Source organism: Somniosus microcephalus, unplaced genomic scaffold, assembly GCF_052327205.1.
Source record: "Somniosus microcephalus isolate GS21.2 unplaced genomic scaffold, FLI_Smic_1.0 unresolved_chr1, whole genome shotgun sequence".
In the NCBI taxonomy this organism is placed as follows: domain Eukaryota; kingdom Metazoa; phylum Chordata; class Chondrichthyes; order Squaliformes; family Somniosidae; genus Somniosus; species Somniosus microcephalus.
In genome coordinates this window covers 24656569-24683731 of record NW_028225179.1, presented here as the reverse complement: position 1 = coordinate 24683731, position 27163 = coordinate 24656569, and the positions used below count along the sequence as shown (strand labels likewise).

General features: G+C 47.9%; 1 protein-coding gene and 1 long non-coding RNA gene across 3 annotated transcripts in view; one reads left to right on the top strand and one right to left on the bottom strand.

The window, feature by feature from the left end:
- Nucleotides 1-18886: 18886 nt before the first annotated feature.
- Nucleotides 18887-22959, bottom strand: LOC147094292 (uncharacterized). The gene is made up of 3 exons (XM_085974220.1): nucleotides 22891-22959; nucleotides 20003-20274; nucleotides 18887-19834 (listed from the first exon to the last, which is right to left on the bottom strand). Exons 1-3 carry the CDS (start codon nucleotides 22957-22959, stop codon nucleotides 18904-18906), a joined length of 1272 nt encoding a protein of 423 aa, XP_085830346.1. The 3' UTR covers nucleotides 18887-18903.
- A 692-nt stretch (nucleotides 22960-23651) lies between these two features.
- LOC147094290 (uncharacterized) overlaps nucleotides 23652-27163 on the top strand; it is a 42868-nt gene continuing 39356 nt past the window's right edge. For both annotated transcript variants that reach the window (XR_015074736.1, XR_015074735.1), the window contains exons 1-2: nucleotides 23652-23834; nucleotides 24011-24175. This is a non-coding gene — a long non-coding RNA (uncharacterized LOC147094290). The remainder of the gene's footprint in view (nucleotides 23835-24010; nucleotides 24176-27163) is intronic.

Sequence of the window (27163 nt, the reverse complement as noted above, 5' to 3'; positions counted from 1 at the left end):
CAGAAAAGGATCAGAGGCAAACTGTTGTTCAATTTTTCCCTTTCCGAACCGAGGGGCAGTGAAGCCAATTTTCAGGCCCCAGCTGCTGCACAAGTTGGTTGAAAGGATCAGCAGTAATGGCGGCTGTAATACCCACAAGGCCCCGGCTCTGCAGAAAGTGCTCTGTTGATTCTGAGTCCCGCGCATGTGCTCATGGCCCCCGCGCGCTCCCTCCTGCTCTACAATCGCCCGCCCCGATCGGCCCACAACACGCATGCTCAGCACACAAAACCCCGCGGTTGGAACATCGGGCGTGCATGCGGAGCCACAACATCTGGTACACGTGAGCGGCTCAGGTGGGGGCAAGTCGGTGTTCCGCCTCAGCCGCCAGGGAGGTGCGCATGCGCAAGAGGACCCAACATTCTTCCCATCAGCAATCACTCCCTCGTTTCTTTAATAAAAACAGAAAATGCTGGAAATACTCAGCAGGTCAGGCAGCACCTGTGGAGAGAGAAACAGATTTAACGTTTCAGGTCGATGACCATTCATCAGAACTGCTTGCTCTTTAGTGTCAGCCAGTGGCTCAGTGGGCAGCACTCGCACCTCTGAGTCAGAAAGTTGTGGGTTCATAGTCCCACTCCAGAGACTTGAGCACAAAAATCCAGGCTGACACTCCAGTGCAGTGCTGAGGGAGTGCTGCACTGTCGGAGGTGCCGTCTTTCGGATGAGATGTTAAATTGAGGCCCTGTTTGCTCTCTCAGGTGGATGTAAAAATCCCATGGCATTATTTCAGGAAAGAAAGACTTGCATTTATATAGTGCCACCAGATATCCTAAAGTGCTTTACAGCCAATGAAGTACTACAATGAAGTAGTTACTGTTGTAATGTGGGAAAGAGCAGGGGAATTATCCCCAGTGTCTGAGCCAATGTTTATCCCTCAATCAACATAAAAAATGATAGATTATCTGGTCATTATCACAGTGCTGTTTGTGGGAGCTTGCTGTGCGCTAACTGACTGCCGTATTTCCTACATTACAACAGTGACTACACTGCAAAAGTACTTCATTGGCTGTAAAGCACTTTGGGATGTCAGGTGCTGGTGAAAGGCACTATATAAATGCAAGTCTTTCTTCCTTCACTGGTCTCACCAGCGACCTCTTCTGGCAGGTGGTTGATGACAGCCAAGAGTCCACGCATGCGCACAGGGAGCGGCGGTTTGGGCCGAGTCCGGCACAGTCACCCCTCCCGGTCACCAAGGTTAATGACCGCGCATCCCCAGAGGAGACCAACCCCGCTCCCCCACTCGGAGCTGCGCCTGCGCACTCGGATCCTGCCGGACGGAGTCGGCGTGGGGCCATTCCGGGGAAAGGCCTTGGTGTCGGTTCCAGAGTCCCGATCGGTGATGCAAAGTGAGTTTTCTCCGCTCCGATTGGGTGGAGAATGGCGCGGGGTGGATCGGGAGAGAATCGAGAGAAATAGAAAAACCTCAGAGTCCGCGAGGCCCCGGACCGAGCGGCGGCACTTGGACGGTGCACGTGATCTCCTCGGGGACACGTCACCCGGGCCCGCGGCCTGATTGACGGCAGCTTCCCACCAATAGGGAGCGAGCGGGGCGGGGCTGGAGGAGCGAGCCGGCGGCGGGTCCTCCAACCAATCGGGCAGCCCGAGGGGCGGGACTAGCAGCACCCAGTGGGCGGGGCTGGAGGAGCGAGCCGGCGGCGGGTCCTCCAACCAATCGGGGAGCCCGAGTGGCGGGACTAGTGCCGGCTGATTGTCTGATCCGCAGGGCAGCGAGTTTCTCCAGTCCCTTGTTCAGGGCCCGGGGCCCGGGGAGGCTGTGGGCCTTTATTCCCCGCATTGGACACAAGGCTCTTTGTCTCAGGCATAGGGTGACGTCACACTGAAACTTTCCGCCCTCCTTTACAAAGATGGCTGCCATTAACCTGGGCCTGTAAGGGGAAGAAATCCCCGCAACTGCAAACATGGGATCTTCAAGTTATTATTCGGGGGCTTGCCTCCTGCACGAGTTGTTTATGAAGCCTCCCCACCCACCCATCACGCTCCCGGCTTCAGCTCCTCTCCATCTCCAGTAACGCACTGCGCATGCTCAATATACCGGTCCCTCCTGCGCCTGCACGCTGGGCTCTTGTAGTCTGGGTGTGGCATGTGGTCCACCGCGGGGAATGCTGGGTAAAAGACCAGATTAGTGAATGGAACATGATTTACTGTGATCAGATTGAGGACTGAACCATGTTCATTCTAGTAGTCATGGTTTGTTTCTGCTGATCTTAATAACTCCTGTATCTGCGCTGGAGATTAATATTCTGTTTAAATAGTGAATAAATAAAGCTCGAGGAACAGCACCTCATCTTTCGATTCAGCACTTTACAGCCTTCTGGACTCAACATTGAGTTCAACAATTTCAGACTTTAACCCTTACTCCCATTTTACATGCTGTATGATTTTGCCATCCCCATTTGCAACATTTTCCAAGACTCGGTTTCACAGCCACATTTCTTTCCTCAGCACCTGTCTCCGGTTCCAACTTATTCCACGTGGATTCCAACTGAACTTCCACCCTTCGTGTTTCAGATCCACCCAGGATAACTTTCCTGCCTCTTACCTTAGCAATATCTGTTACATCTCCAGCTTTTTCCAGTTCTGATGAAGGGTCCCAGACCTGAAACATTAACGCTGTTTCTCTCTCCATGGATCCTGCCTGGCCTGCTGAGTATTTCCAGCATTTTCTGTTGTTATTTCAGTGAATAAATAAGCTTTGTTTCAAACACACAGTGTGTCAAATATTTGATTTCTCCATGATAAGAGAAGACGAATTGATGTTCTGTTCCAGACTGTTTAATTTTCGGGCCTTTTCTTACTCGAGATTATTTCCGTTCTCATCTCGTTCGCCTTCTACCACATCAAACCCCAAGCTTGCTCCGTTTGAGTACACAACTTGTGGGTGTCATAGACTGAACTGTAGTGTCTCACTTACACTCAACTGCCATCAACTGGTCCAGGCAGCGGGCGGTCGAGGGGGTCGTTCGGCCCGACTGCCTGCCTCTCTTCCGGTGGCCCTGGAGATGGAGCACATGGTGTCCGCCGGCAGGCTCGAGGCCTTCCGCGACCAGTGGGCGCTGCGGGGACTGGAGTGTATCATCACCCCGGCCAACACAATTTTAATTTAATTTGTTAACTTTCATTTAATGGTTTTTTAAGTTACAGTTTATTTGTTTATGGTCCCTACAAAAGAGTAAACTCATCTGCACACCGCAGGGACTGGAGTGCTTATCACCACAGGTAATGAAATGTTAATTGAATTATTAAGTTTCCTTTAATGTTTTAAGTTAAGCTACAGTTTATTTGTTAACACAAAAGAGCACACTCAACTGCAATTCCTTTGAACCATAACTTTATAGAACTACTTGCATAAGTTTTGAAATCTGTTATTATCCGTATCATTTAACCCTTTGTGGATTCGATTTAGTAAAACTCCTCCACACGGACTGCACGTGATAACCTTTGAAAGGTTCTGATCTTTGTAGTAGTAATTTCTGAGCTTGATGCTCTAGTTGATTTAATCTCTTGTTACTAACATACATTGCACTATTTCTTTCATCGAGATAATTATTTCAAATACTTCCATTATCAGGTCTTTATTTCCTCCATTGATCCCTGTCAATGGTCCTTTGTTAGGGGCTGGGGTTACGGTGTAGGCTTAGGGGTTAGTGGTTGTGGCTCTTGGTTATTGGTTAGGATTGGGGTTACTGGTTGCGGCCAGTGGTTATTGGTTAGGATTGGGGTTAGTGGTTGGGGCTAGTGGTTATTGGTTAGGATTGGGGTTAGTAGTTGGGGCCAGTGGTTATTGGTTAGGATTGGGGTTAGTGGTTGGGGCCAGTGGTTATTGGTTAGGATTGGGGTTAGTGGTTGGGGCTAGTGGTTATTGGTTAGGATTGGGGTTAGTAGTTGGGGCCAGTGGTTATTGGTTAGGATTGGGGTTAGTGGTTGGGGCCAGTGGTTATTGGTTAGGATTGGGGTTAGTGGTTGGGGTTAGTGGTTATTGGTTAGGATTGGGGTTAGTGGTTGGGGCCAGTGGTTATTGGTTAGGATTGGGGTTAGTGGTTGGTGTTAGTGGTTATTGGTTAGGATTGGGGTTAGTTGTTGGGGCCAGTGGTTATTGGTTAGGATTGGGGTTAGTGGTTCGGGCTAGTGGTTATTCGTTAGGATTGGGGTTAGTGGTTATTGGTTAGGATTGGGGTTAGTGGTTGGGGTTAGTGGTTATTGGTTAGGATTGGGGTTAGTTGTTGGGGCCAGTGGTTATTGGTTAGGATTGGGGTTAGTGGTTGGGGCTAGTGGTTATTGGTTAGGATTGGGGTTAGTGGTTATTGGTTAGGATTGGGGTTAGTGGTTGGGGCCAGTGGTTATTGGTTGGATTGGGGTTAGTGGTTGGGGTTAGTGGTTATTGGTTAGGATTGGGGTTAGTGGTTGGGGCTAGTGGTTATTGGTTAGGATTGGGGTTAGTGGTTGGGGCTAGTGGTTATTGGTTAGGATAGGGGTTATTGGTTGGGGTTAGTGGTTATTGGTTAGGATTGGGGTTAGTGGTTGGGGCCAGAGGTTATTGGTTAGGATTGGGGTTAGAGGTTGGGGCTAGTGGTTATTCGTTAGGATTGGGGTTAGTGGTTATTGGTTAGGATTGGGGTTAGTGGTTGGGGTTAGTGGTTATTGGTTAGGATTGGGGTTAGTTGTTGGGGCCAGTGGTTATTGGTTAGGATTGGGGTTAGTGGTTCGGGCTAGTGGTTATTGGTTAGGATTGGGGTTAGTGGTTGGGGCTAGTGGTTATTGGTTAGGATTGGGGTTAGTGGTTATTGGTTAGGATTGGGGTTAGTGGTTGGGGCCAGTGGTTATTGGTTGGATTGGGGTTAGTGGTTGGGGTTAGTGGTTATTGGTTAGGATTGGGGTTAGTGGTTGGGGCTAGTGGTTATTGGTTAGGATTGGGGTTAGTGGTTGGGGCTAGTGGTTATTAGTTAGGATTGGGGTTAGTGGTTGGGGTTAGTGGTTATTGGTTAGGATTGGGGTTAGTGGTTGAGGCCAGTGGTTATTGGTTAGGATTGGGGTTAGTGGTTGGGGTTAGTGGTTATTGGTTAGGATTGGGGTTAGTGGTTGGGGCTAGTGGTTATTGGTTAGGATTGGGGTTAATGGTTGGGGCTAGTGGTTACTGGTTAGGATTGGGGTTAGTGGTTGGGGCTAGTGGTTATTGGTTAGGATTGGGGTTAGTTGTTGGGGCTAGTGGTTATTGGTTAGGATTGGGGTTAGTGGTTGGGGCTAGTGGTTATTGGTTAGGATTGGGTTTAGTGGTTGGGGCTAGTGGTTATTGGTTAGGATTGGGGTTAGTGGTTGGGGCTAGTGGTTATTGGTTAGGATTGGGGTTAGTGGTTATTGGTTAGGATTGGGGTTAGTGGTTGAGGCCAGTGGTTATTGGTTAGGACTGGGGTTAGTGGTTGGGGCTAGTGGTTATTGGTTAGGATTGGTGTTAGTGGTTGGGGCCAGTGGTTATTGTTTAGGATTGGGGTTAGTGGTTGGGGTTAGTGGTTATTGGTTAGGATTGGGGTTAGTGGTTGGGGTTAGTGGTTATTGGTTAGGATTGGGGTTAGTGGTTGGGGCTAGTGGTTATTGGTTAGGATTGGGGTTAATGGTTGGGGCTAGTGGTTACTGGTTAGGATTGGGGTTAGTGGTTGGGGCTAGTGGTTATTTGTTAGGATTGGGGTTAGTTGTTGGGGCTAGTGGTTATTGGTTAGGATTGGGGTTAGTGGTTGGGGCTAGTGGTTATTGGTTAGGATTGGGGTTAGTAGTTGGGGTTAGTGGTTATTGGTTAGGATTGGGGTTAGTGGTTGGGGTTAGTGGTTATTGGTTAGGATTGGGGTTAGTGGTTGGGGGTTAGTGGTTATTGGTTAGGATTTGGGTTAGTTGTTGGGGCTAGTGGTTATTGGTTAGGATTGGGGTTAGGGTCTAATTGGAGCCTGAGCGGGCCAAGTGATATACGAGGTCGACGCGTTACCCAACTTAGACTTATGTGAATAAACTCACACAACCAAATAGTTTGAGAGAAGTAAAAATGCACAGTTTAATGTAGAGAGCGCTCTGGGAGAAGAAGAACAGTAGACCCCGCGGTCTCAGCTGCCAGCTTCTCGGTTTTACAATAGTAGCCGAGCTTCTTTTATACAGTTTAAAAACAGGAAAGGTACCAGATCAGCAGTTATTACATTAATTCCTTGGCCAATCTGGTACTTTAGCATCCTTCAACTTTGGCCAATCCGATACCTTAGCAACCCTTAATCACATTCTGTCAAAAACAAGTTAATTATATTATTATACCGTTAGCTAGCTTCTTTCACAAACAACTTAATTATATTAATGTTAGCTAGCTTCTTTCATGTGACATGTTGGTATTTCGCAACCCTATTCTCAGTGAGACCTATGTCCTGCCAGTTGCGTAACCCCGCCCTTCACAGAATCACAGAAACCCCACAGTGCAGATAGAGGCCATTTTGGCCCATCGAGCCTGCACCGACACATATTCCACCCGATCCCCGTAACCCCTACACCAACACATATCCCACCCTATCCCCGTAACCCCACGTATTTAATCCCCCTAACACTAAGGGTCAATTTATCATAGCCAATCAACCTAACCTGCACATCTTTGGACACCCTTTACCTCCCTTGTTCTTCCTAAACATAATTTTTCGCTCTTGCAGTTTTACCCCAACAGTTGACTAGCCGTTCCTGTCTTACGTCTGTACAAGTGATATCACAAGTTGGTGCAAGCAGATCAAGTCAGCTGTCTGTTATGCCAGTGTCTGCAAAATGTCAATAAATGTCAAGTATTTCAGCAGGCACTACGGTGCCATTTTAAATTTTCCTCCAACAGCTCCTCCTTTTGGTCCTGGAACACGATCCTCTTGCTCCCAGATGACCATCGTTCTTCGTTTCTTCACAGGGTTGGTTTACAACCACTGACTCATCTCGTGAGAACCGGCCGTTCCGGCCACGTCATCATACGTTTCTTCTTCTTCACCCGTATTTCTGGGCAGAAGGTCGGTGTATTCTTCGACAGAAGCTACTGGCAGCACAGCTTTCACAGCAGTTTGACAGCACATTTTAATGATACTCAATGCACAGCACAGCAGTATACATATCACAACCATGATCAATATCATTTGCATTAGCCAAGCACCCCAGCCTGATCCTCCCAGTAACCAATCAAACCATCCGCCTCCAATATTGGATTGATGGAGCAAAGCTACTTGTTTTTGAATATGGTCCGCTAGGTTGGTAATATTTTCAGAACTGTCTGGGATATATGTACAGCATTCTGCTCCGATCATGGCACGTGTACCTCCCTGTGCAGCTAGTAGGTAATCTAGTGCCATTCTATTTTGTAGGGCAACAGTTCTTAGGGCTACCATTTCGGCACTCATCTCTCTCAGGGATTCAGCCATGTCATTGGCTACTCCCTCAATTATGGTTGCCAATAACCATATTTCTTGAGAAATAAACACTATTCCAGCCATGGGGAACATAGCTCCTAGTACCACCTGCCAGGTGGGAAGTTCTCTTTTAGTACGACTATGCTTGTGGTGGTCTTTCAATTCCTTTATGTGGTGTACGTATGGTACTACATACCCCAAATAGCATGATCCTGCCCAATTCTCTGGTAGCCAGGGGTATGCTCTGTGACCGCATATGAAGTATGTCCCATTATAGGCTGTCATTATCTGTCCCGGTTGTTCGGGGTTTATGTTGGCGCGGAAGACGGTAAAACCCATCTGGTTTTCAGTATCTGTTCAACTGGTCCCATTCCATGGTTTATTATTGGTCAAATTCATCAAATTGGTAGTATTGAACCACCAGCTTTCCATGGAATTTCCTGCATTATATGTGGTAAAATTTTGTATAAAATGACTTTTTCCCACATCAATTCTGATCCCTTCAGTCTGTTCTGTACCACGCTCCCAACATATCTCCCCGATCGGCTGGCCCTTTCCTGACGTATTGTTAAGAACTAAAAAGGGGGGTTCTTTCGTATAATCATATGTTGGCTTATACCATTCTTTAAAATTTTCTAACGAATATCCTCCCCCCTGGAACACATTCCTTAGGCTAGTCCATTTCTGTTCCCATGTTTTTCCGAAGGTGGATAAGGTGGTATTTTTCTGTTTCGTATGATTTTTATTAATTATCCATTCTGCCATATCTGTGAGGTTCAAGGGTATCCCTCCTTTCGCATGAGTGGGAGTATGGCGACACGGTGGCATAGTGGTTAGCACTGTTGCCTCACAGCGCCAGGGACCCGGGTTCGAATTCGGCCTCGGGCGACTGTCTGTGTGGAGTTTGCACATTCTCCCCGTGTTTGCGTGGGTTTTCTCCGGGTGCTCCGGTTTCCTCCCACAGTCCAAAGATGTGCGGGTTAGGTTGATTGGCTATGATAAATTGACCCTTAGTGTTAGGGGGATTAAATACATGGGGTTACGGGGATAGGGTGGGATATGTGTTGGTGTAGGGGTTACGGGGATCGGGTGGGATATGTGTCGGTGCAGGCTCGATGGGCCGAAATGGCCTCTATCTGCACTGTGGGGTTTCTGTGATTTCTGTGATACCCAACAGGCATCTATCCCACTCAGTTTGGATTACTTATATTACATTTATAAAAACGTATTTACATGCAGCTCCCTTTTCTTGCGGGAGTTAAGTATACCTTCCGTGACAATACCAATTAACGCAACTATACATAAAACACTTAACAGCCTCATGTTGTTTTGGGGCTGTCACCGTTTGCTTGCAGTATTCAATTTGTAGGTTTAAATTACATGGTTTTTTTCTCTCGGGAACAATTTATGGGTTATAGACTTTTAATTGGGTCCAATGTTTCCACTTTCCTACACCCCTTATGTCCAGACAGGCACAGGTGTCTCCACTGATTATAACCTCATAGGGTCCAGACCATTTTGGGGCAAATCCCGGTTTTCCAGGTAAGTTTTTTAACATTACCTTAGATCCAGCGGGTGGAACCTCGGGGAGCATTTGTAATTTCAGCTCCTCGTCCCTTTCCTGTTGACGGTTCCTAACCCCCGCCCTCATTTCTTTTAGTTGGTTACTTAGTTCCAACACATATCGTTTTAGCCTGTCTTTTAAGGGCCCCACATCTGCTCCACCTGTTATAATGCCTTCTGGTAATTGCATTGCTTGTCCTGTCATTAGTTCATAAGGGGTTAGTCCAGTGGTACGATTGGAAGTTGCTCTCAACTTCATTAATATTATGGGTAACACCTCCACCCATGTTTTTCCAGTTTCGGCTATAGCTTTGGCCAGAGCTAATTTCAAAGTTCTGTTCATTCTCTCTACCATCCCGGAGCTTTCGGGGTGGTAAGGTATGTGGAATTTCTGTTTGATTCCCATCAATTTGCAAATGGTTTTTACCACTGTTCCAGTAAAGTGTGTTCCTTGATCAGAATCTATTTGCAATGGTACTCCCCACCTTGGGATAACTTCTTCTGCCAAAAGACACGCAACTGTTAATGCGGTACAATTTCGGGTAGGAAAAGCCTCTACCCACCTTGTAAACTGATCAATTATTACTAAACAATATATTTTTCCATGTGATGATGGCAGGGGGCCAGTAAAGTCAATTTGTAAGTGTTCCCAAGGTCCCCTAGGTTGAGGCTGATGTGCCATTCTAATTTTTACAGGCCTGCCTGGATTATATTGGTGTGGAGATGCCGGAGTTGGACTGGGGTGGACAAATGTAAGAAGTCACACAACACCAGGTTATAGTCCAACAGCTTTATTTGAAATCACAAGCTTTCAGAGCGCTGCCCCTTCACCTGAAGAAGGAGCAGCGCTCCGAAAGCTTGTGATTTCAAATAAAGCTGTTGGACTATAACCTGGTGTTGTGTGACTTCTTACAATGGATTATATTGTGCACACGTCACACACCGGTGTCAGTGTTTTGCTATATCTCTTCCCATTCCAGGCCACCACCAATCTCTTGAGAGAGCTTCCTGCATGGCATCTCGTCCTGAATGCGTCAGGCCATGATGCAGATCCAGTAACGTTAACCTTACACACTCTGGTGCTAATACTTTAGTATCCTTCCTCCAGTTTCCATCTGATCCTTGTACTGGCCCTTTCTGTTTCCATTCATCCTTTTCTACTGGCGGGGTATCTTTCTGCAATTTCTGTATTTCAATTTCTTCCATTTGTACGCTCCCTACGGGATAACTGTCTTCCTCTTCCTCTAATTCTAGAGCTGCCTTGGCCGCCAAATCGGCCGCCTGATTACCCTGTTGCTTTAGCCAGTCAGGGTTACCCTGTTCTGGGGCCTTCTGGTGTGCCTTTATTTTTATAACGGCTACCTTACTTGGTTTTGCCGCCGCATCTAATAAGGCTCTTATTCATTGTTGATGTTTAATAGGTTCCCCAGTAGTGGTTACAAATCCACGTCTTCCCCAGGCTGTCATATAGTCATGTACTACCCCAAAGGCGTACCGGCTATCTGTATAAATATTGACAGTTTTTCCTTCTGCTAATTCAAGGGCTTTGGTTAGGGCGACTATCTCCGCAACCTGTGCGGATAGTCCTCCTTCTAATCGCCCAGATTTTACTGTTTTAAGAGTATTGTCCACTATTGCCCAGCCTGTTCTAGGTAAGCCGTTAATATGTTTGCGGGATCCATCTACATAGAAGACCTCTTCTGTCTGTTCCAAAGCTTCTTCCTTAATCCAACTTTCCTCAGCTTCCTCATCTATATCCCCACACTTATGTGGTTCTCCTTCGTTTAACATTCCTGTGGCTGGGTTAACTCCGGTGTCCCGAACTATTCGTACTGATTTATCCACTGGTACTAATACGGCTTCCCATCTTGCCCTCCTCATATTTGAAACTGACCTTAATCTTCCGGTATTTAACATTTCTACCAAGGTGTGTTTGGTATGGAGGATAATTTCTCCTGTCATTACGATGGGCTCACTAACCTTTACCGCCCATGCTGCACAATCCAGGGCAGCTACACACCGCGAAAGTCCGGCTGCTGCCGGACATCGTCGTGTGGAATAATAGGCTACCGGTCTATTATCACCCCCGTGGTCTTGAGTGACTACCGCAGCGTAGAAGCCTCCTTCATTTTCACAATAGATGTGAAATGGCTTACCTATATTGGGTAATCCTCATCCTGGAGCTAATGTTAAGGCAGTTTTTAGTTCGGTATACGCATTTTCTTGTTCCGATCCCCATTCTATCTGATCGAGGGCCGCTTTCCCTCCTTTTAATAATCTTTGTATTGGCTCCGCTATTTTAGCAAAGTTGGGGATGAAGTTCCTACTATAGTTAAAGAGTCCTAATACTTTCCTAACTCCTCTAACTGTACTGGGTCTGGGCATAGCCCGTATAGCCGCTTTTCTATCTTCTGGCATTGTTTTAGTTCCTTGCGAAATTTTATGGCCCAAATAGGTTACTTCTGATTTCCCAACTTGCGCTTTTTTGGGGTTCACTTTAAACCCTTTACTATTTAGTGCTCATAACAGCAAATCGAGTGCACAATTGTGGTCTTCCTCCTTCTCTGAAGCAATGAGGAGGTTGTAGTGTCCATGTGTAGATAAAGACACTGAAGACAGGAGTTGGTTCATAGGTATTTACTAAGCAAGTCTGGGGGGGGGTTCTAAAGGATATACACAATACACAGGCTTATATAGCCCAAGTGGCAATTACCGGCATTACGCACACCTGGGGCTCTTAAAGGCACATACACCACAATTCCTCCCCTTCTAGCTAACTAGTACATCATATTTTAAGTAATTATTAATTACATGTTATATGCAAAATAATATACATTGCTGTATTAATTAATTATAAGTTAGTCTCTCAGGAGGCTTCCTGACTCGGTCCGGATAACGCCTCAGGGGTGTAGTAGTTTCTGGTGGTGTAGTAGGTTCTTCTGGCAAGGCTGATTCGGCTTGAAGGCCAGTGTCGGGTTCATCGGGTTCCAGTATCACCGGATCGGAGGTAGATATGGGTATCTCTACTTCATCGTTAGATGTATAGCATGGTGGTGTAGGTTGTCCCTTTTCGGATGACTTGATGATTTGGTCAGCATGGCGCCTTATTATGCTTTCTCCGATGTCCACGGTATACATCAGTGGTCCTAGTCGTGTGCAGATAGTTCCAGGCTGCCATTTCTCGGTACGGTAGTCCCGGGCCAAAACCGGTTGGCCTATCTGGAAGGCCCTAGTTGGCCTTTCATTCATGCCCTGAAACTGCCAGTTCTCCACGTCCCTTCGGATGTTGGGCTTGACCAAATCCAGCCGGCATCTTAGGTTTCTATTGTAGAACATCATGGCGGGAGTTTGGTTTGTAACCATATGTGTTGCATTCCTATATGCAAATAAGAAGTTATCCACCTTGTGCTGAAGTTTTATGTCTTCATTACCCATGGCCTTTATGGCCTTCTTGAAGGTCTGGACAAACCTTTCAGCCAATCCATTGGTGGCGGGATGGTATGGGGCGGACATGTAGTGCTTTACCCCATTGTTCTTTAAGAACTTTCTGAATTCTTCGGACACAAATTGCGGTCCATTATCAGAACATATCTGTTCCGGCAGCCCATTCCTGGCAAATATGGTCCTTAATACTGTGATGGTTTTTTCCGTGGTGGTGGAGGACATCTTTATTACCTCCGGCCACTTGGAGTGTGCATCAACTGCGATTAAGAACATTGAGTCCATAAATGGACCAGCAAAGTCGATGTGCACCCTTTGCCAGGGAGATGAGGGCCACTCCCATGGATGTAGAGGGGCCTGTGGCGGAGCATTTTGGACCTTCTGGCATCCTAGGCAGCTCTTGGTCATGTCTTCGATGTCTCCATCGATACCTGGCCACCATACAAACGCCCTAGCTAGGTTCTTCATTTTCACTCCACCCAGATGCCCCTCGTGAAGCTCCTTTAGCACTTTATCCTGGAGTTTGGGTGGAATCACCACTCTGGATCCACACATCAAGGTTCCTCGGCACACTGACAGCTGTTCTCTTCTTTGTGAGAATGCTGGCAACAGTGGTTCGCCATGTGCTGGCCCTCCCTTCACTGTTAAATCGTAGACCCGTGAGAGAGTAGGGTCATTTCTTGTCTCCCTTTCAATGGCAGAATTTGTCACCGGTAGACATTCCACTATGGTAGAGTGGAATATCTCTACTGGGTCTACTGTAGGTGCCTCTTCTATCGTTGGCAACGGCAGGCGTGATAAACCATCAGCATTCCCATGCTGTTTTGACCCTTTGTATTCAATGTTGTATTGGTGTGCCCCTAGAAAAAGGGACCACCTCTGTAGTCTTTGTGCCGTCATAATGGGGACACCTTTCTTAGGGTTGAATATGGAGATGAGGGGTTGATGGTCAGTCAGCAAGGTAAATTTTTGTCCGTGTAGGTAATGGTTGAATTTCTTCACTCCCCATACCAGGCTGAGTGATTCCCTGTCTATCTGGGAATAGTTACGCTCAGCTGAGTTCAATGAGCGTGACGCAAAAGCTATCGGCCGTTCCGAGCCATCAGGGAATCTATGGGACAATACCGCTCCTATGCCGTAAGGGGATGCATCGCACGCCAGTCTGATTGGTAGTGATGGGTTGTAATGAGCCAAAACTTTCTCGGATGTGATTAAGTCTTTACATTTATGGAAGGCACGTTTACAGTCTTCGTTCCATTTCCAAATCACTCCTGTGTGTAGAAGATCATTAAGAGGGTGTAGAATAGTTGATAAGTTCGGTAAAAATTTATGATAGTAATTTATTAATCCCAAGAATGACCTCAATTGTGAAACATTTTCAGGTGCTGGGGCTTTTATAACTGCTTCAATTTTTTCAGGTGACTTATGCAACCCTTCCTTATTAATTATGTGGCCACAATATGATATCTGATTTTGGAAAAATTCGCACTTGGGGCGATTTGCTCGTAGGCCCCGTTCTTTCAGTCTAGTGAGCACCTGCTCCAAATTGGCAAGGTGCTCATTGTCGTTTTCGCCTGCTATAAGGATGTCGTCTAGGTAGCATTGAGTCCCTGGAATCCCTTGCAGGACTTGCTCCATAGCTCTTTGCCAGATAGCTGGAGCTGATGCTACTCCAAAAACCAGTCGATTGTACTGGTACAGGCCTTTGTGTGTGTTTATTGCGAGATACTTTTTAGAGGTCTCCTCAACCTCCATTTGTAGATATGCCTGTGCCAAGTCAATTTTTGTGAAACGTTTCCCTCCGGATAGTGAGGCGAAAATATCTTCTATCCTCAGAAGAGGATACTGTACCGTGTGAAGGACCGGGTTTACAGTCACCTTAAAGTCCCCACAGATGCGAATTTTTCTCTGTTCCTCAAAGTTATTTTTCAATGCTTTTTTCATGACTGGAACGATGGGTGTTGCCCATTCGCTCCAATCTATTTTGGATAATACGCCTGACTTTTCCAAATTCTCCAGCTCTGCTTCGACTGCCGGACGTATTGCGTATGGCACTGGCCTTGCCTTAAAAAATTTTGGAATTGCTGCATCTTCCAATTTTATTGAGGCGGTGATGCCTTTCAAGGTTCCTAGTTTCTCTTGAAACACTTCTTTGGCGTTGGCCAAGATGTCTTTTAATCGTTCAGGTATGATGTCATCATTGTTTTTTTCCTTATTGGTCACCGTCAGTGCCTGAATGGAGTGCCAGTCTAAACGTATCTTCCTTATCCATTCACGTCCCAACAACGGTGGACCACCATCTTGTAGAATGTATAAATACAACTTTTGTATTTCTTTGCCGTTTTATACCACAGGCACCTTTATTTTTCCTTTGGGGTATACTTTCTGCCCCGTATATGTTTTTAAGATAATGGATGTGTCTTTTAGAGGTATATGCGAAAATAGCCTCTCGTAATCTCGTCGATTTATTACGGTTAGAGCTGATCCTGTATCTAGCTCCATTTTAACTGGGGACCCTGCTATTATGAGGGTAACCCAAATGGTCTGGTAATCTTCATTGGCAATTACATTATGTAATTTGAGAGAGCTTAGTCTCTTGTTCCCGGAGTCGCTATCGCTCTTCTGGTCTTTGGAGCTACTGTCCGTCATCATTTGTACCTTTCTGTGCTTTTCCTTATTGATTCTTTTCCCGTTAGTGGATTTTTTATTTTCAGATCGGCATACACATGGAATGTGTCCCATCTTTCCGCATCGCCTGCATGCTTTTTCTTTGAACCAGCAATCCCTCTGGTCATGGTTGGATCTGCCGCAGCGATAACATCTCTCGAAACCGCGTGTCATTTCATGGGTGCCGAAGTCCTGTGGCCTTTGCTGTATCTTTGCCGCTCCTATTGTACTGAAAGCCTTGTCCAGTGTTAAATCTTTTCCAGAAGATACCTTTTTTTGTGTTTCTACACTTAGGGGATCGCAGATGAATTTGTCTTGCAGAGAATCTGCCAGTCCTGCCTCGAATTGGCAGTGTAGGGTATCAACAATCTCTTCAAAATTCTTGTCCATCGGTTCGGCTGGAGTGATTAAGTTGCGTAACAGCTTGTATGTTTCTGCGCCCATTAGATCCAGAAGCACTGAAGCTTTTTTTTCATCTTCTATTCCATTTGCGGTGCAAAACACCTCCACTCTTTCTACATATGTGGTCCAATCCTCTATCTTGTTATCAAAAACATCAATATTGCCAAAGTTAGGCTCTGTTTCCTTATCAAAAGCATCAATATTGCCAGACTTAGGCATTTCAAAAAAAAGATATGGCGCTTCCCGCGCTTTTTTTTTCTTCTCTGTAGCAACGATATGGCGCTTCCTGCGCTTTCCCGCCGCTGCTACCGATAACAATGATGTTTCACTGTGGTTTCCGTTTATTCACTGTTGGAGACTCGTTCCCAACGGAGGTCTAAACGCTGACCTGCTTGCCGCGCCGGCCGTCTCCCGAGTGCACCCTCCCAGTCCGTTATTGCTTGCCTCCGATTTCGCTGCCTGTCTCAGCTGTAGAGCCCGCCGCTGGAGCCCCAGCCTGACGCCCAGGAAGGATTAGCGCAGTACCTGCCACCAGCTTGGCCAGCTGGTGAAACCACAGTTTCTATTACTTCTTTGAGTCTTCTGGACGCTGGAGGAATCGATGTCCTTGAGGTGCTGCCGAATTGCAGGTAAGTCCGTTTCCACTTCGTCGCCACTGTAGTGTCCGTGTGTAGATAAAGACACTGAAGACAGGAGTTGGTTCATAGGTATTTACTAAGCAAGTCTGGGGGGGGTTCTAAAGTATATACACAATACACAGGCTTATATAGCCCAAGTGGCAATTACCGGCATTACGCACACCTGGGGCTCTTAAAGGCACATACACCACAATTGCTCTTAAAGGCACATACACCACAGAGGTCATCCACATATTGTAGAATAGTACTTCCCTTCGGGAGGTCAACTGTCTCCAGTAGAGACTGCATGACTCTATGGAATATAGCCGGACTGTTATGGAACCCTTGTGGCAAGCGGGTCCATGTGTATTGCGTATCTCCTATAGTGAACGCAAATTTCTCCTGGGATTCTGGGTCCAAAGGTAATGACCAGAATCCATTTGCAATATCTAATACTGTGAAAACTTTATGTTCTGCGCTTAACCCATTTAATATTGTCGCTGGACTTGCTACAATAGGATGTAACTTTGGTGTTACTTTATTTAAAGCGGTATAGTCAATAGTTAATCTCCAAGTTCCATCGGGTTTTCCTACCGGCCAGGTAGGGGAATTGGTTGTGCTTTCCGTTTTACGCACTACTCCCTGTTCTTCCAATGTTTTAATTATTTCCGTAATTGCTTTCTTAGCTTCGGGTTTTATTGGGCATTGTCTATGCGGTTTATGCTCTGGTCCAGGGATTTTAATTGGTTCCATTCTTACTTTTCCGGTATCTAATTTATCCTCTGCCCATACGCCTTTTACGGCATTACATATTGTTCCAAAATTACCAGTTTCTAATTTCCAATCCCGGGAAAGAGGTTTAGCAGTTGCTATTTTAGTGCAATTTGCAGCATATTGGTTTACTTCAGTTTTACTTCCATCCTGTCTAGGCCAGATCAATTTTCCTTTATGACAGTCAATCAGGATTTTATATTCCCTCATAAGGTCATTTCCCATTATAGTTCCTTCATTATTTTTACACACATAAAATCTCATCGGGATCAAATGGCCATCTAATTCGACCACTTGTACTGTACTTAAAAAGGCGGGGGTCTTTGTTCCCCCTAATCCGGTCAAATAAATGTTAGTTTATGTGATGGGTAAAGGTAAATCGGTTATAGACATCGATGCGCCAGTGTCCACTAGCATGTTACACTGTCGGCCCCCTACTAGTGCGGACACATAAATTCTACTATCTCCCTTATCTTTAATTACGGGGGCCGCTGCATGTCAGTGCCCTCCGTCCCGAGCATCCCTAAAGGCTTGGAGTTCTCGGTATTCATCACTGGTCATTTTTCCCGGTTCTGGATTTAATCTACTATAACATTTGTCCCATGTGTGACCTCTCTTTTTACAAAATGAGCATTCCTGTCGCGGGGCTCTACATTCTTTAGCAAAGTGTCCTTGTTTCCCACCATTCTCTTTGTGCTCCCAATGTCTGACTCGTATCCCATCCATCTCTCCGCATTTTTTTAATTAGGGTTCTCCTATCAGCCATATACTGATTACTAAGGGAGCCCGAAGGCCCCCATGTTTGACCCTTACCTGTGATCTTGTAAATCCTCTTCTTACCCTGTGTTGTCAGAGGTACGTCCTCCTCACGAAGAGAAGCAAGCGTACGTGCAACCTATATATCGGTGGTTCCCCGGGACCTTCTGCCGGTCCAACCCCGAAGGTAGTAAGCGACATCTACGAGTTTTACCTTATGATCCTTATAAATGCTCTACGAGATACAAACAAACAAAGAATACCACAAACTTTCGGTTAACTGTGAATTCTCACCTCTCGTCAAACCCCTTTCTTGTTCTTTTGATCAGTCGGTGCTCCGGTGTCACCCGTCGAGCGTCGCTAATTGATGGATGGTCAAAAATTTGACTACTCGCCCGAGATCACCTCTGGGTGCTCCGGCGCCCTCCGAGCTGATCCTGCCGACTACGTCAATTTGTTAGGGTCTAATTGGAGCCTGAGCGGGCCAAGTGATATACCAGGTCGACGCGGTACCCAACTTAGACTTATGTGAATAAACTCACACAACCAAATAGTTTGAGAGAAGTAAAAATGCACAGTTTAATGTACAGAGCACTCTAGGAGAAGAACAGTAGACCCCGCGGTCTCAGCTGCCAGCTTCTCGGTTTTACAATAGTAGCCGAGCTTCTTTTATACAGTTTAAAAACAGGAAAGGTACCATATCAGCAGTTATTACATTAATTCCTTGGCCAATCTGGTACTTTAGCATCCTTCAACTTTGGCCAATCCGATACCTTAGCAACCCTTAATCACATTCTGTCAAAAACAAGTTAATTATATTATTATACCGTTAGCTAGCTTCTTTCACAAACAACTTAATTATATTACTGTTAGCTAGCTTCTTTCATGTGACATGTTGGTATTTCGCAACCCTATTCTCACAGTGATACCTGTGTCCTGCCAGTTGCGTAACCCCGCCCTTAAACACCCTTTACCTCCCTTGTTCTTCCTAAACATAATTTTTCGCTCTTACACTTTTACCCCAACAGTTGACTAGCCGTTCCTGTCTTACATCTGTACAAGTGATATCACAAGTTGGTGCAAGCAGATCAAGTCAGCTGTCTGTTATGCCAGTCTCTGCAAAATGTCAATAAATGTCAAGTATTTCAGCAGGCACTACGGTGCCATTTTAAATTTTCCTCCAACAGACACGATGGGCCGAATCACCTCCTTCTGTGCTGTTAGATTCTATGATCAGTGTGAAGTCGCTGGTGTGTCAGCAGGTTGGATGACTGAGTGAATCCCTTCCCGCACACGGAGCAGGTGAACGGTCTCTCCCCAGTGTGAACTCGCCGATGTAACAGCAGGCGGGATGACTGAGTGAATCCCTTCCCACACACGGAGCAGGTGAACGGTCTCTCCCCAGTGTGAAGTCGCTGATGTACCAGCACGTAGGATGACCGAGTGAATCCCTTCCCACACACGGAGCAGGTGAACGGCCTCTCCCCAGTGTGTAGGTGTTGGTGTCTCTTGAGCTCCCGGGAGCTTTTAAAACTATTCCCACACTCAGAACATTTAAAGGGTCTCTCGTTAGTGTGAACTCGCTGGTGCCCCTTCAGCTCCCCGGAGCTTTTAAAGCTCTTCCCACAGTCAGAACATTTAAAGGGCCTCTCGTCAGTGTGAACTCGCTGATGTGTCAGCAGGTTGGGTAACTGAGTGAATCCCTTCCCACACACAGAGCAGGTGAACTGTCTCTCCCCAGTGTGAACTCGCTGGTGTACCCTCAGGTCCCTGGAGCTTTTAAAGCTCTTCCCACAGTCAGAACATTTAAAGGGCCTCTCGTCAGTGTGGACTCGCTGATGTGTCAGCAGGTTGGATAAATGCGTGAATCTCTTCCCACACACAGAGCAGGTGAACAGCGTCTCCCCAGTGTGACCTCGCTGATGTACCAGCAGGTTGGATGAATCAGTGAATCCCTTCCCACACACAGAGCAGCTGAACGGCCTCTCCCCAGTGTGTAGGTGTTGGTGTTTCTTGAGCTCCCTGGAGCTTTTAAAACTCTTCCCACAGTCAGAACATTTAAAGGGCCTCTCGTCAGTGTGAACTCCCTGGTGTCCCTTCAGCTCCCCGGAGCTTTTAAAGCTCTTCCCACAGTCAGAACATTTAAAGGGCCTCTCGTCAGTGTGGACTCGCTGATGTGTCAGCAGGTTGGATAAATGCGTGAATCTCTTCCCACACACAGAGCAGGTGAACAGCGTCTCCCCAGTGTGACCTCGCTGATGTACCAGCAGGTTGGATGAATCAGTGAATCCCTTCCCACACACAGAGCAGCTGAACGGCCTCTCCCCAGTGTGTAGGTGTTGGTGTTTCTTGAGCTCCCTGGAGCTTTTAAAACTCTTCCCACAGTCAGAACATTTAAAGGGCCTCTCGTCAGTGTGAACTCCCTGGTGTCCCTTCAGCTCCCCGGAGCTTTTAAAGCTCTTCCCACAGTCAGAACATTTAAAGGGCCTCTCGTCAGTGTGAACTCGCTGATGTGTCAGCAGGTTGGATGACTGAGTGAATCCCTTCCCACACACAGAGCAGGTGAACGTCCTCTCCCCAGTGTGAACTCGCTGATGTTCCAGCAGGTTGGATGACCGAGCAAATCCCTTCCCACACACGGAGCAGGTGAACGGCCTCTCCCCAGTGTGTAGGAACCAGTGTTTCTTCAGCTCCCGGGGGCTTTTAAAGCTCTTCCCACAGTCAGAACATTGAAATGGTCTCTCATCAGTGTGAACAAGCTGGTGTCCCTTCAGATACTGAGTGCTTTTAAAGCTCTTCCCACAGTCAGGACACTGAAATGGTCTCTCCCCAGTGTGAACTCCCTGGTGTGTTTGCAGGTGGGATGAACAAACAAATCCCTTTCCACACACGGAGCAGGTGAACAGGCTGTCCCTGGTGTGACTGCGCCGTTGAACTTTCAATGCAGACGGGGAACTGAAGCCCTTCTCGCCGTCCCCACCTTTACCCGGTTTCTCCCCGGTGTGACGGTGCATGTGTCTCACCAGGTCAGGCGATCGGCTGAATCCACGTCCACACACTGAACACGTGTGCAGTTTGTCTGCGTTGCGATCCCTGCTCTCTCCTTCCATGTGCAAAGGTCGATGATATTCAGGTCCTGATGAATCCAGCGACTCTGTCAGATCTTGACGTGATGTTTGGTCTGAGCTTCCCGCCTGTAACTGCTCCACTTCTATAACCCTGTAAATTGAGATCAGAAAAGGATCAGAGGCAAACTGTTGTTTAATTTTCCCCTTTCCGAACCTAGGGGCAGTGAAGCTGATTTTCAGGCCCCAGCTGCTGCACAGGTTGGTTGAAAGGATCAGCAGTAATGGCGGCTGTAATACCCACAAGCCCCCGCGCTCCAGAAAGCACTCTGTTGACTCTGAGTCCCGTGCATGTGCTCATGGCCCCCGCGCTCTCCTTCCTGCTCTACAATCGCCCGTCCCGATCGGTCCGCAACACGCATGCTCAGCACACAAAACCCCGCGGTTGGAACATCGGGCGTGCATGCGGAGCCGCAACATCTGGTACGCGTGAGCGGCTCAGGTGGGGGCGATTCGGTGTTTCGCCTCAGCCGCCAGGGAGGTGCGCATGTGCAGGACAACCCAACATTCTTCCCGTCAGCAATCACTCCCTCGTTTCTTTAACAAAAACAGAAAATGCTGGAAATACTCAGCAGGTCAGGCAGCATCTGTGGCGAGAGAAACAGAGTTAACGTATCAGGTCGATGACCATTTGTCAGAGCTGCTTGCTCTTTAGTGTCAGCCAGTGGCTCAGTGGGCAGCACTCGCGCCTCTGAGTCAGAAAGTTGTGGGTTCATAGTCCCACTCCAGAGACTTGAGCACAAAAATCCAGGCTGACACTCCAGTGCAGTGCTGAGGGAGTGCGGCACTGTCGGAGGTGCCGTCTTTCGGATGAGATGTTAAATTGAGGCCCTGTTTGCTCTCTCAGGTGGATGTAAAAGATCCCATGGCATTATTTCAGGAAAGAAAGACTTGCATTTATATAGTGCCACCAGATATCCTAAAGTGCTTTACAGCCAATGAAGTACTACAATGAAGTAGTCACTGTTGCAATGTGGGAAAGAGCAGGGGAATTATCCCCAGTGTCCGGGCCAATGTTTATCCCTCAATCAACATAAAAAATGATAGGTTATCTGGTCATTATCACAGTGCTGTTTGTGGGAGCTTGCTGTGCGCTAATTGACTGCCGCATTTCCTACATTGCAACAGTGACTACACTGCAAAAGTACTTCATTGGCTGTAAAGTACATTAGGACGTCCGGTGGTGGTGAAAGGCGCTATATAAATGCAAGTCTTTCTTCCTTCACTGGTCTCAGCAGCGACCTCTTCTGGCGGTTGGTTGATTGACAGACGAGAGCCCGCGCATGCGCACAGGGAGCGGCGGTTTGGGCCGGGTCCGGCACAGCGACACCTCCCGGTCACCAAGGGTAATGACCGCGCATGCCCAGAGGAAACCAGCCCGCCTCCCCCCACTCGGAGCTGCGCCTGCGCACTCGGATTCTGCCGGACGGAGTCGGCGCGGGGCCATTCCAGGGAAAGGCCTTGGTGTCGGTTCCAGAGTCGCGATCGGTGACGCGATTTGAGTTTTCTCCGCTCCGATTGGGCCGAGAATGGCGCGGGGTGGACCGGGAGAGAATCGAGAGAAATAGAAAAACCTCAGAGTCCGCGAGGCCCCGGACCGAGCAGCGGCAGTTGGACGGCGACGTGATCTCATCGGGGACACGTGACCCGGGCCCGCGGCCTGATTGACGGGAGCTTTCGACCAATAGGGTGCGAGCGGGGCGGGGCTGGAGGAGCGAGCCGGCGGCGGGTCCTCCAAGCAATCGAGGAGACTGAGGGGCGGGGCTGGAGGAGCGAGCCGGCGGCGGGTCCTCCAACCAATCGGGGAGCCCGAGGGGCGGGACTAGCGGCACCCAGTGGGCGGGGCTGGAGGTGCGAGCCGGCGGCGGGTCCTCCAACCAATCGGGGAGCCCGAGGGGCGGGACTAGCGCCGGCTGATTGTCTGATCCGCAGGGCAGCGAGATTCTCCAGTCCCTTGTTCAGGGCCCGGGGAGGCTGTGGGCCTTTATTCCCCGCATTGGACACAAGGCTCTTTGTCTCAGGCATATGGTGACGTCGAACTGAAACTTTCCTTCCTCCTTTACAAAGATGGCTGCCGGTAACCTGGGCCTGTATATGTTCCGATGTAGTCCTCCCACCACTGGGAGCGACAGTGATCCGTTCGTGCGTCATAGCTGTACCGCGCAGGCGTAGTACCGCTCCCTTTCCTCTCGCACTCTCTCTCTCTCCCGCGCAGGCGCAGTGCCGCTCCCCTGCCCTCCGGCGCAGGCGCAGTACCGCTCCCTTACCCCCCGCGCAGGCGCAGTGTTGCTCCCTCCCGCGCAGGTGCAGTGCCGCGCCCCTGCCCTCCGGCGCAGGCGTAGTGGCGCTCCCTTTCTTCCTCTCCCGCGCAGGCGCAGTGCCGCTCCCCTGCCCTCCGGCGCAGGCGCAGTGCCGCTCCCTTTCTTCCACTCCCGCGCAGGTGCAGTGCCGCTCCTCTGCCCTCCGGCGCAGGCGCAGTGCCGCTCCCTTGCTTCATCTCCCGCGCAGGCGCAGTGCCGCTCCCCTGCCCTCCGGCGCAGGCGCAGTGCCGCTCCCCTGCCCTCCGGCGCAGGCGCAGTGCTGCTCCCCTGCCCTCCGGCACAGGCGCAGTGACGCTCCCCTGCACTCCGTCGCAGGCGCAGTGCAGCTCCCCTGCACTTCGGCGCAGGCGCAGTGCCGCTCCCCTGCACTCCTGCGCAGGCGCAGTGCCGCACCCCAGCACTCCGGCGCAGGCGCAGTGCCGCTCCCCTGCCCTCCGGCGCAGGCGCAGTGCCGCTCCCCTGCTGTGTGCCGGGCCGGGCGGCGCGGGTTGATCGGTGCGTGAGGGTCAGACACAGGTTGGTTGCCCGGGTTACAGGGCCCGTTCTGTGACTGAGGGAACTCGGCCCGACAGCGGCTACTCAGCCCCGAGTTTAGATCACAGCGAGGGAGGGTCACCGCTCCGGGCAGCAACTCCGCACAGAAAATGGCGCATTTCCGCCTAGAGCTGTGAGAATGGGGGAGTCTCAGGAGGCCGGAAATTTACTGTGAGCAAAATCTCCAAACTAAACACACAGCCCCGCAACTGGGGATCTGAGGAAAGGCACAAATTCAAACAAATACTCCGCCTTCACATTGGATTATTAGTAAGCAGATTAAAAGTCTACATTACATTATTTCACGCTTTCAATATTGTTCTTATTTTCTGCTTTGCCACAATTAGATCTCCCGGTGAATGATGGTGTGATTGACGAAGGTGCTCAGCTCGAAGTAAACAGGGATTGTCGACTGAGGAACAACAGCCGGTTAACCAGCACAGGATTGTGAGCACCAACCGGAGAGAACCCTTCCGATTCAAAGAGCTTTCAGAGATTGACTGTGGAACAAGGTAAGAGAGAGTCCCATTGACTCAGATACACACTGGTCCTGGAGATAGACTGGGGAGAAAGGTCAGAGAAAGTCCCATTGACTCAGATACACACTGGTCCTGGAGATAGACTGGGGAGAAAGGTCAGAGAGAGTCCCATTGACTCAGATACACACTGGTCCTGGAGATGGAACGGGGACAAAGGTCAGAGAGAGTCCCATTGACTCAGGTACACACTGGTCCTGGAGATGGACTGGGGAGAAAGGTCAGAGAGTCCCATTGACTCAGATACACACTGGTCCTGGTGATGGACTGGGGAGAAAGGTCAGAGAGAGTCCCATTGACTCAGATACACACTGGTCCTGGAGATGGACTGGGGAGAAAGGTCAGAGAGAGTCCTATTAAGAACATAAGAAGCAGGAGTAGGCCATACGGCCCCTCGGGCCTGCTCCGCCATTCAATAGGATCATGGCTGATCTGAACCTAGACTCACGTCCACTTCCCTGCCCTCTCCCCGTAACCTCTAATTCCCTTATCTGCTAGGAAAATGTCTATCTCCGTTTTAAATTTATTTAATGTCGCAGCTTCCACAGCTCTCTGAGGTAGCAAATTCTATAGATTTACTACCCTCTCAGTGAAGGAGTTTCTCCTCATCTCAGTTTTGAAAGGGCAGCCCCTTATTCTAAGATTATGCCCCCTAGTTCTAGTCTCACCCATCAGTGGAAACATCCTCACTGCATCCACCCGATCAAGCCCCCTCACAATCTTATATGTTTCGATAAGTTCGCCTCTCATTCTTCTGAACTCCAATGAGTAGAGGCCCAACCTACTCAACCTTTCCTCATAAGTCAACCCCCTCATCTCCGGAATCAACCGAGTGAACCTTCTCTGAACCGCCTCAAGGGCAAGTATATCTTTTCTTAAATATGGAAACCAAAACTGCACGCAGTATTCCAGGTGTGGCCTCACCAATACCCTGTATAACTGCAGCAAGACTTCCCTGTTTTTATACTCCATCCCCCTTGCAATAAAAGCCAAGATTCCATTGGCCTTCCTGATCACCTGCTGCACCTGCATACTAACTTTTTGTGTTTCATGCACCAGGACCCCCAGATCCCTTTGTACTGTAGTACTTTGCAGTTTCTCTCCATTTAGATAATAACTTGCTCTTTGATTTTTTCTGCCAAAGTGCATAACCTCACACTTTCCAACATTATATTGCATCTGCCAAATCTCTGCCCACTCACTTAGCCTGTCTATGTCCTTTTGCAGGTTTTTTATGTCCGCCTCACTCACTGCTTTCCCTCCCATCTTTGTATTGTCGGCAAACTTGGATATGTTGCACTCGGTCCCTTCCTCCAAATCGTTAATATAGATTGTAAAGAGTTGGGGTCCCAGCACTGACCCCTGCAGAACACCACTAGTTACTGATTGCCAGCCCGAGAACGAACCATTTATCCCAACTCTTTGTTTTCTGTTAGATAGCCAATCTTCCACCCATGCCAGTATATTACCCCCAATCCCGTGATTTTTTATCTTGATCAGTAATCTTTTGTGTGGAACCTTGTCAAATGCCTTTTGGAAGTCCAAATACACTACATCGGCTGGTTCCCCTTTATCCACCCTGTATGTTACATCCTCAAAGAATTCGAGCAAATTTGTCAAACATGACTTCCCCTTCGTAAAACCATGCTGACTCTGTCCTATTAAATTATGTTTATCCAAATGCTCTGTTACTGTTTCCTTAATAATGGACTCCAACATTTTGCCAACCACAGATGTTAGGCTAACTGGTCTATAGTTTCCAGCTTTTTGTCTACTTCCCTTCTTGAATAAGGGTGTTACATTAGCAGTTTTCCAATCTGCCGGGACCTTTCCTGAGTCCAGGGAGTTCTGGAAAATGATCACCAATGCATCCACAATCCCTACCGCCACTTCTCTCAAGACCCTAGGATGTAGGCCATCAGGTCCGGGGGATTTATCCGCCTTAAGTCCCATTATTTTACTGAGTACCATCTCCTTAGTGATTTTAATCGTGTTTAGTTCCTGCCCCCCCATTGCCCCCTGTTTGTCCAGTGTTGGGATATTTTTAGTGTCCTCTACTGTTAAGACTGATACAAAATATTTGTTTAGTGTCTTTGCCATCTCCATGTTCCCCATCACTAGTTTCCCGGTCCCATCCTCTAAGGGACCAACGTTCGCTTTAGCCACCCTTTTTCTTTTTATATAGCTGTAGAAACTCTTGCTATCTGTTTTTATATTTTTTGCTAGTTTACTTTCATAATCTATCTTCCCTTTCTTAATTAATCTTCTAGTTATTGTTTGCTGGCTTTTAAATGCTTCCCAATCTTCTATCCTCCCACTAGATTTGGCTACTTTATATGCCCTTGTTTTCAGTCGGATACTATCCTTTATTACTTTACTAAGCCACGGATGGCTGTCTTTTCTTTTACTCCCCTTTTTCCTCAGTGGAATATATTTATCTTGAAAGATGTGAAATGTCTCCTTGAATGTAGACCACTGCTCTTGTGCCGTCTTACACTTTAATCTGTTTTCCCAGTCCACTTTAGTCAATTCTACTCTCATACCTTCATAGTCTCCTTTATTTAAGCTTAGCACGCTGGTTTGAGTTCCAACTCTCTCACCCTCAAACTGAATTTGGAATTCAACCATATTATGGTCACTCAGTCCAAGGGGATCCTTTACTAGGACATTTTTTATTAATCCTGTCTCATTACACAGGACCCGATCTAAGATTGCCTGCCCCCTGGTTGGTTCAGTTACATACTGCTCAAGGAACCCGTCCCTAATACACTCTATGAACTCTTCCTCAATGCTGCCATGCCCAATTTGATTAGTCCAGTCAATATGAAAGTTAAAATCCCCCATGATTATAGCTGTTCCCTTATTACAAGCCCCAACTATTTCCTGATTTATACTCCGACCAGCAGAGTTGCAACTGTTAGGAGGCCTATAGACTACGCCCACTAGTGACTTTTTCCTCTTATT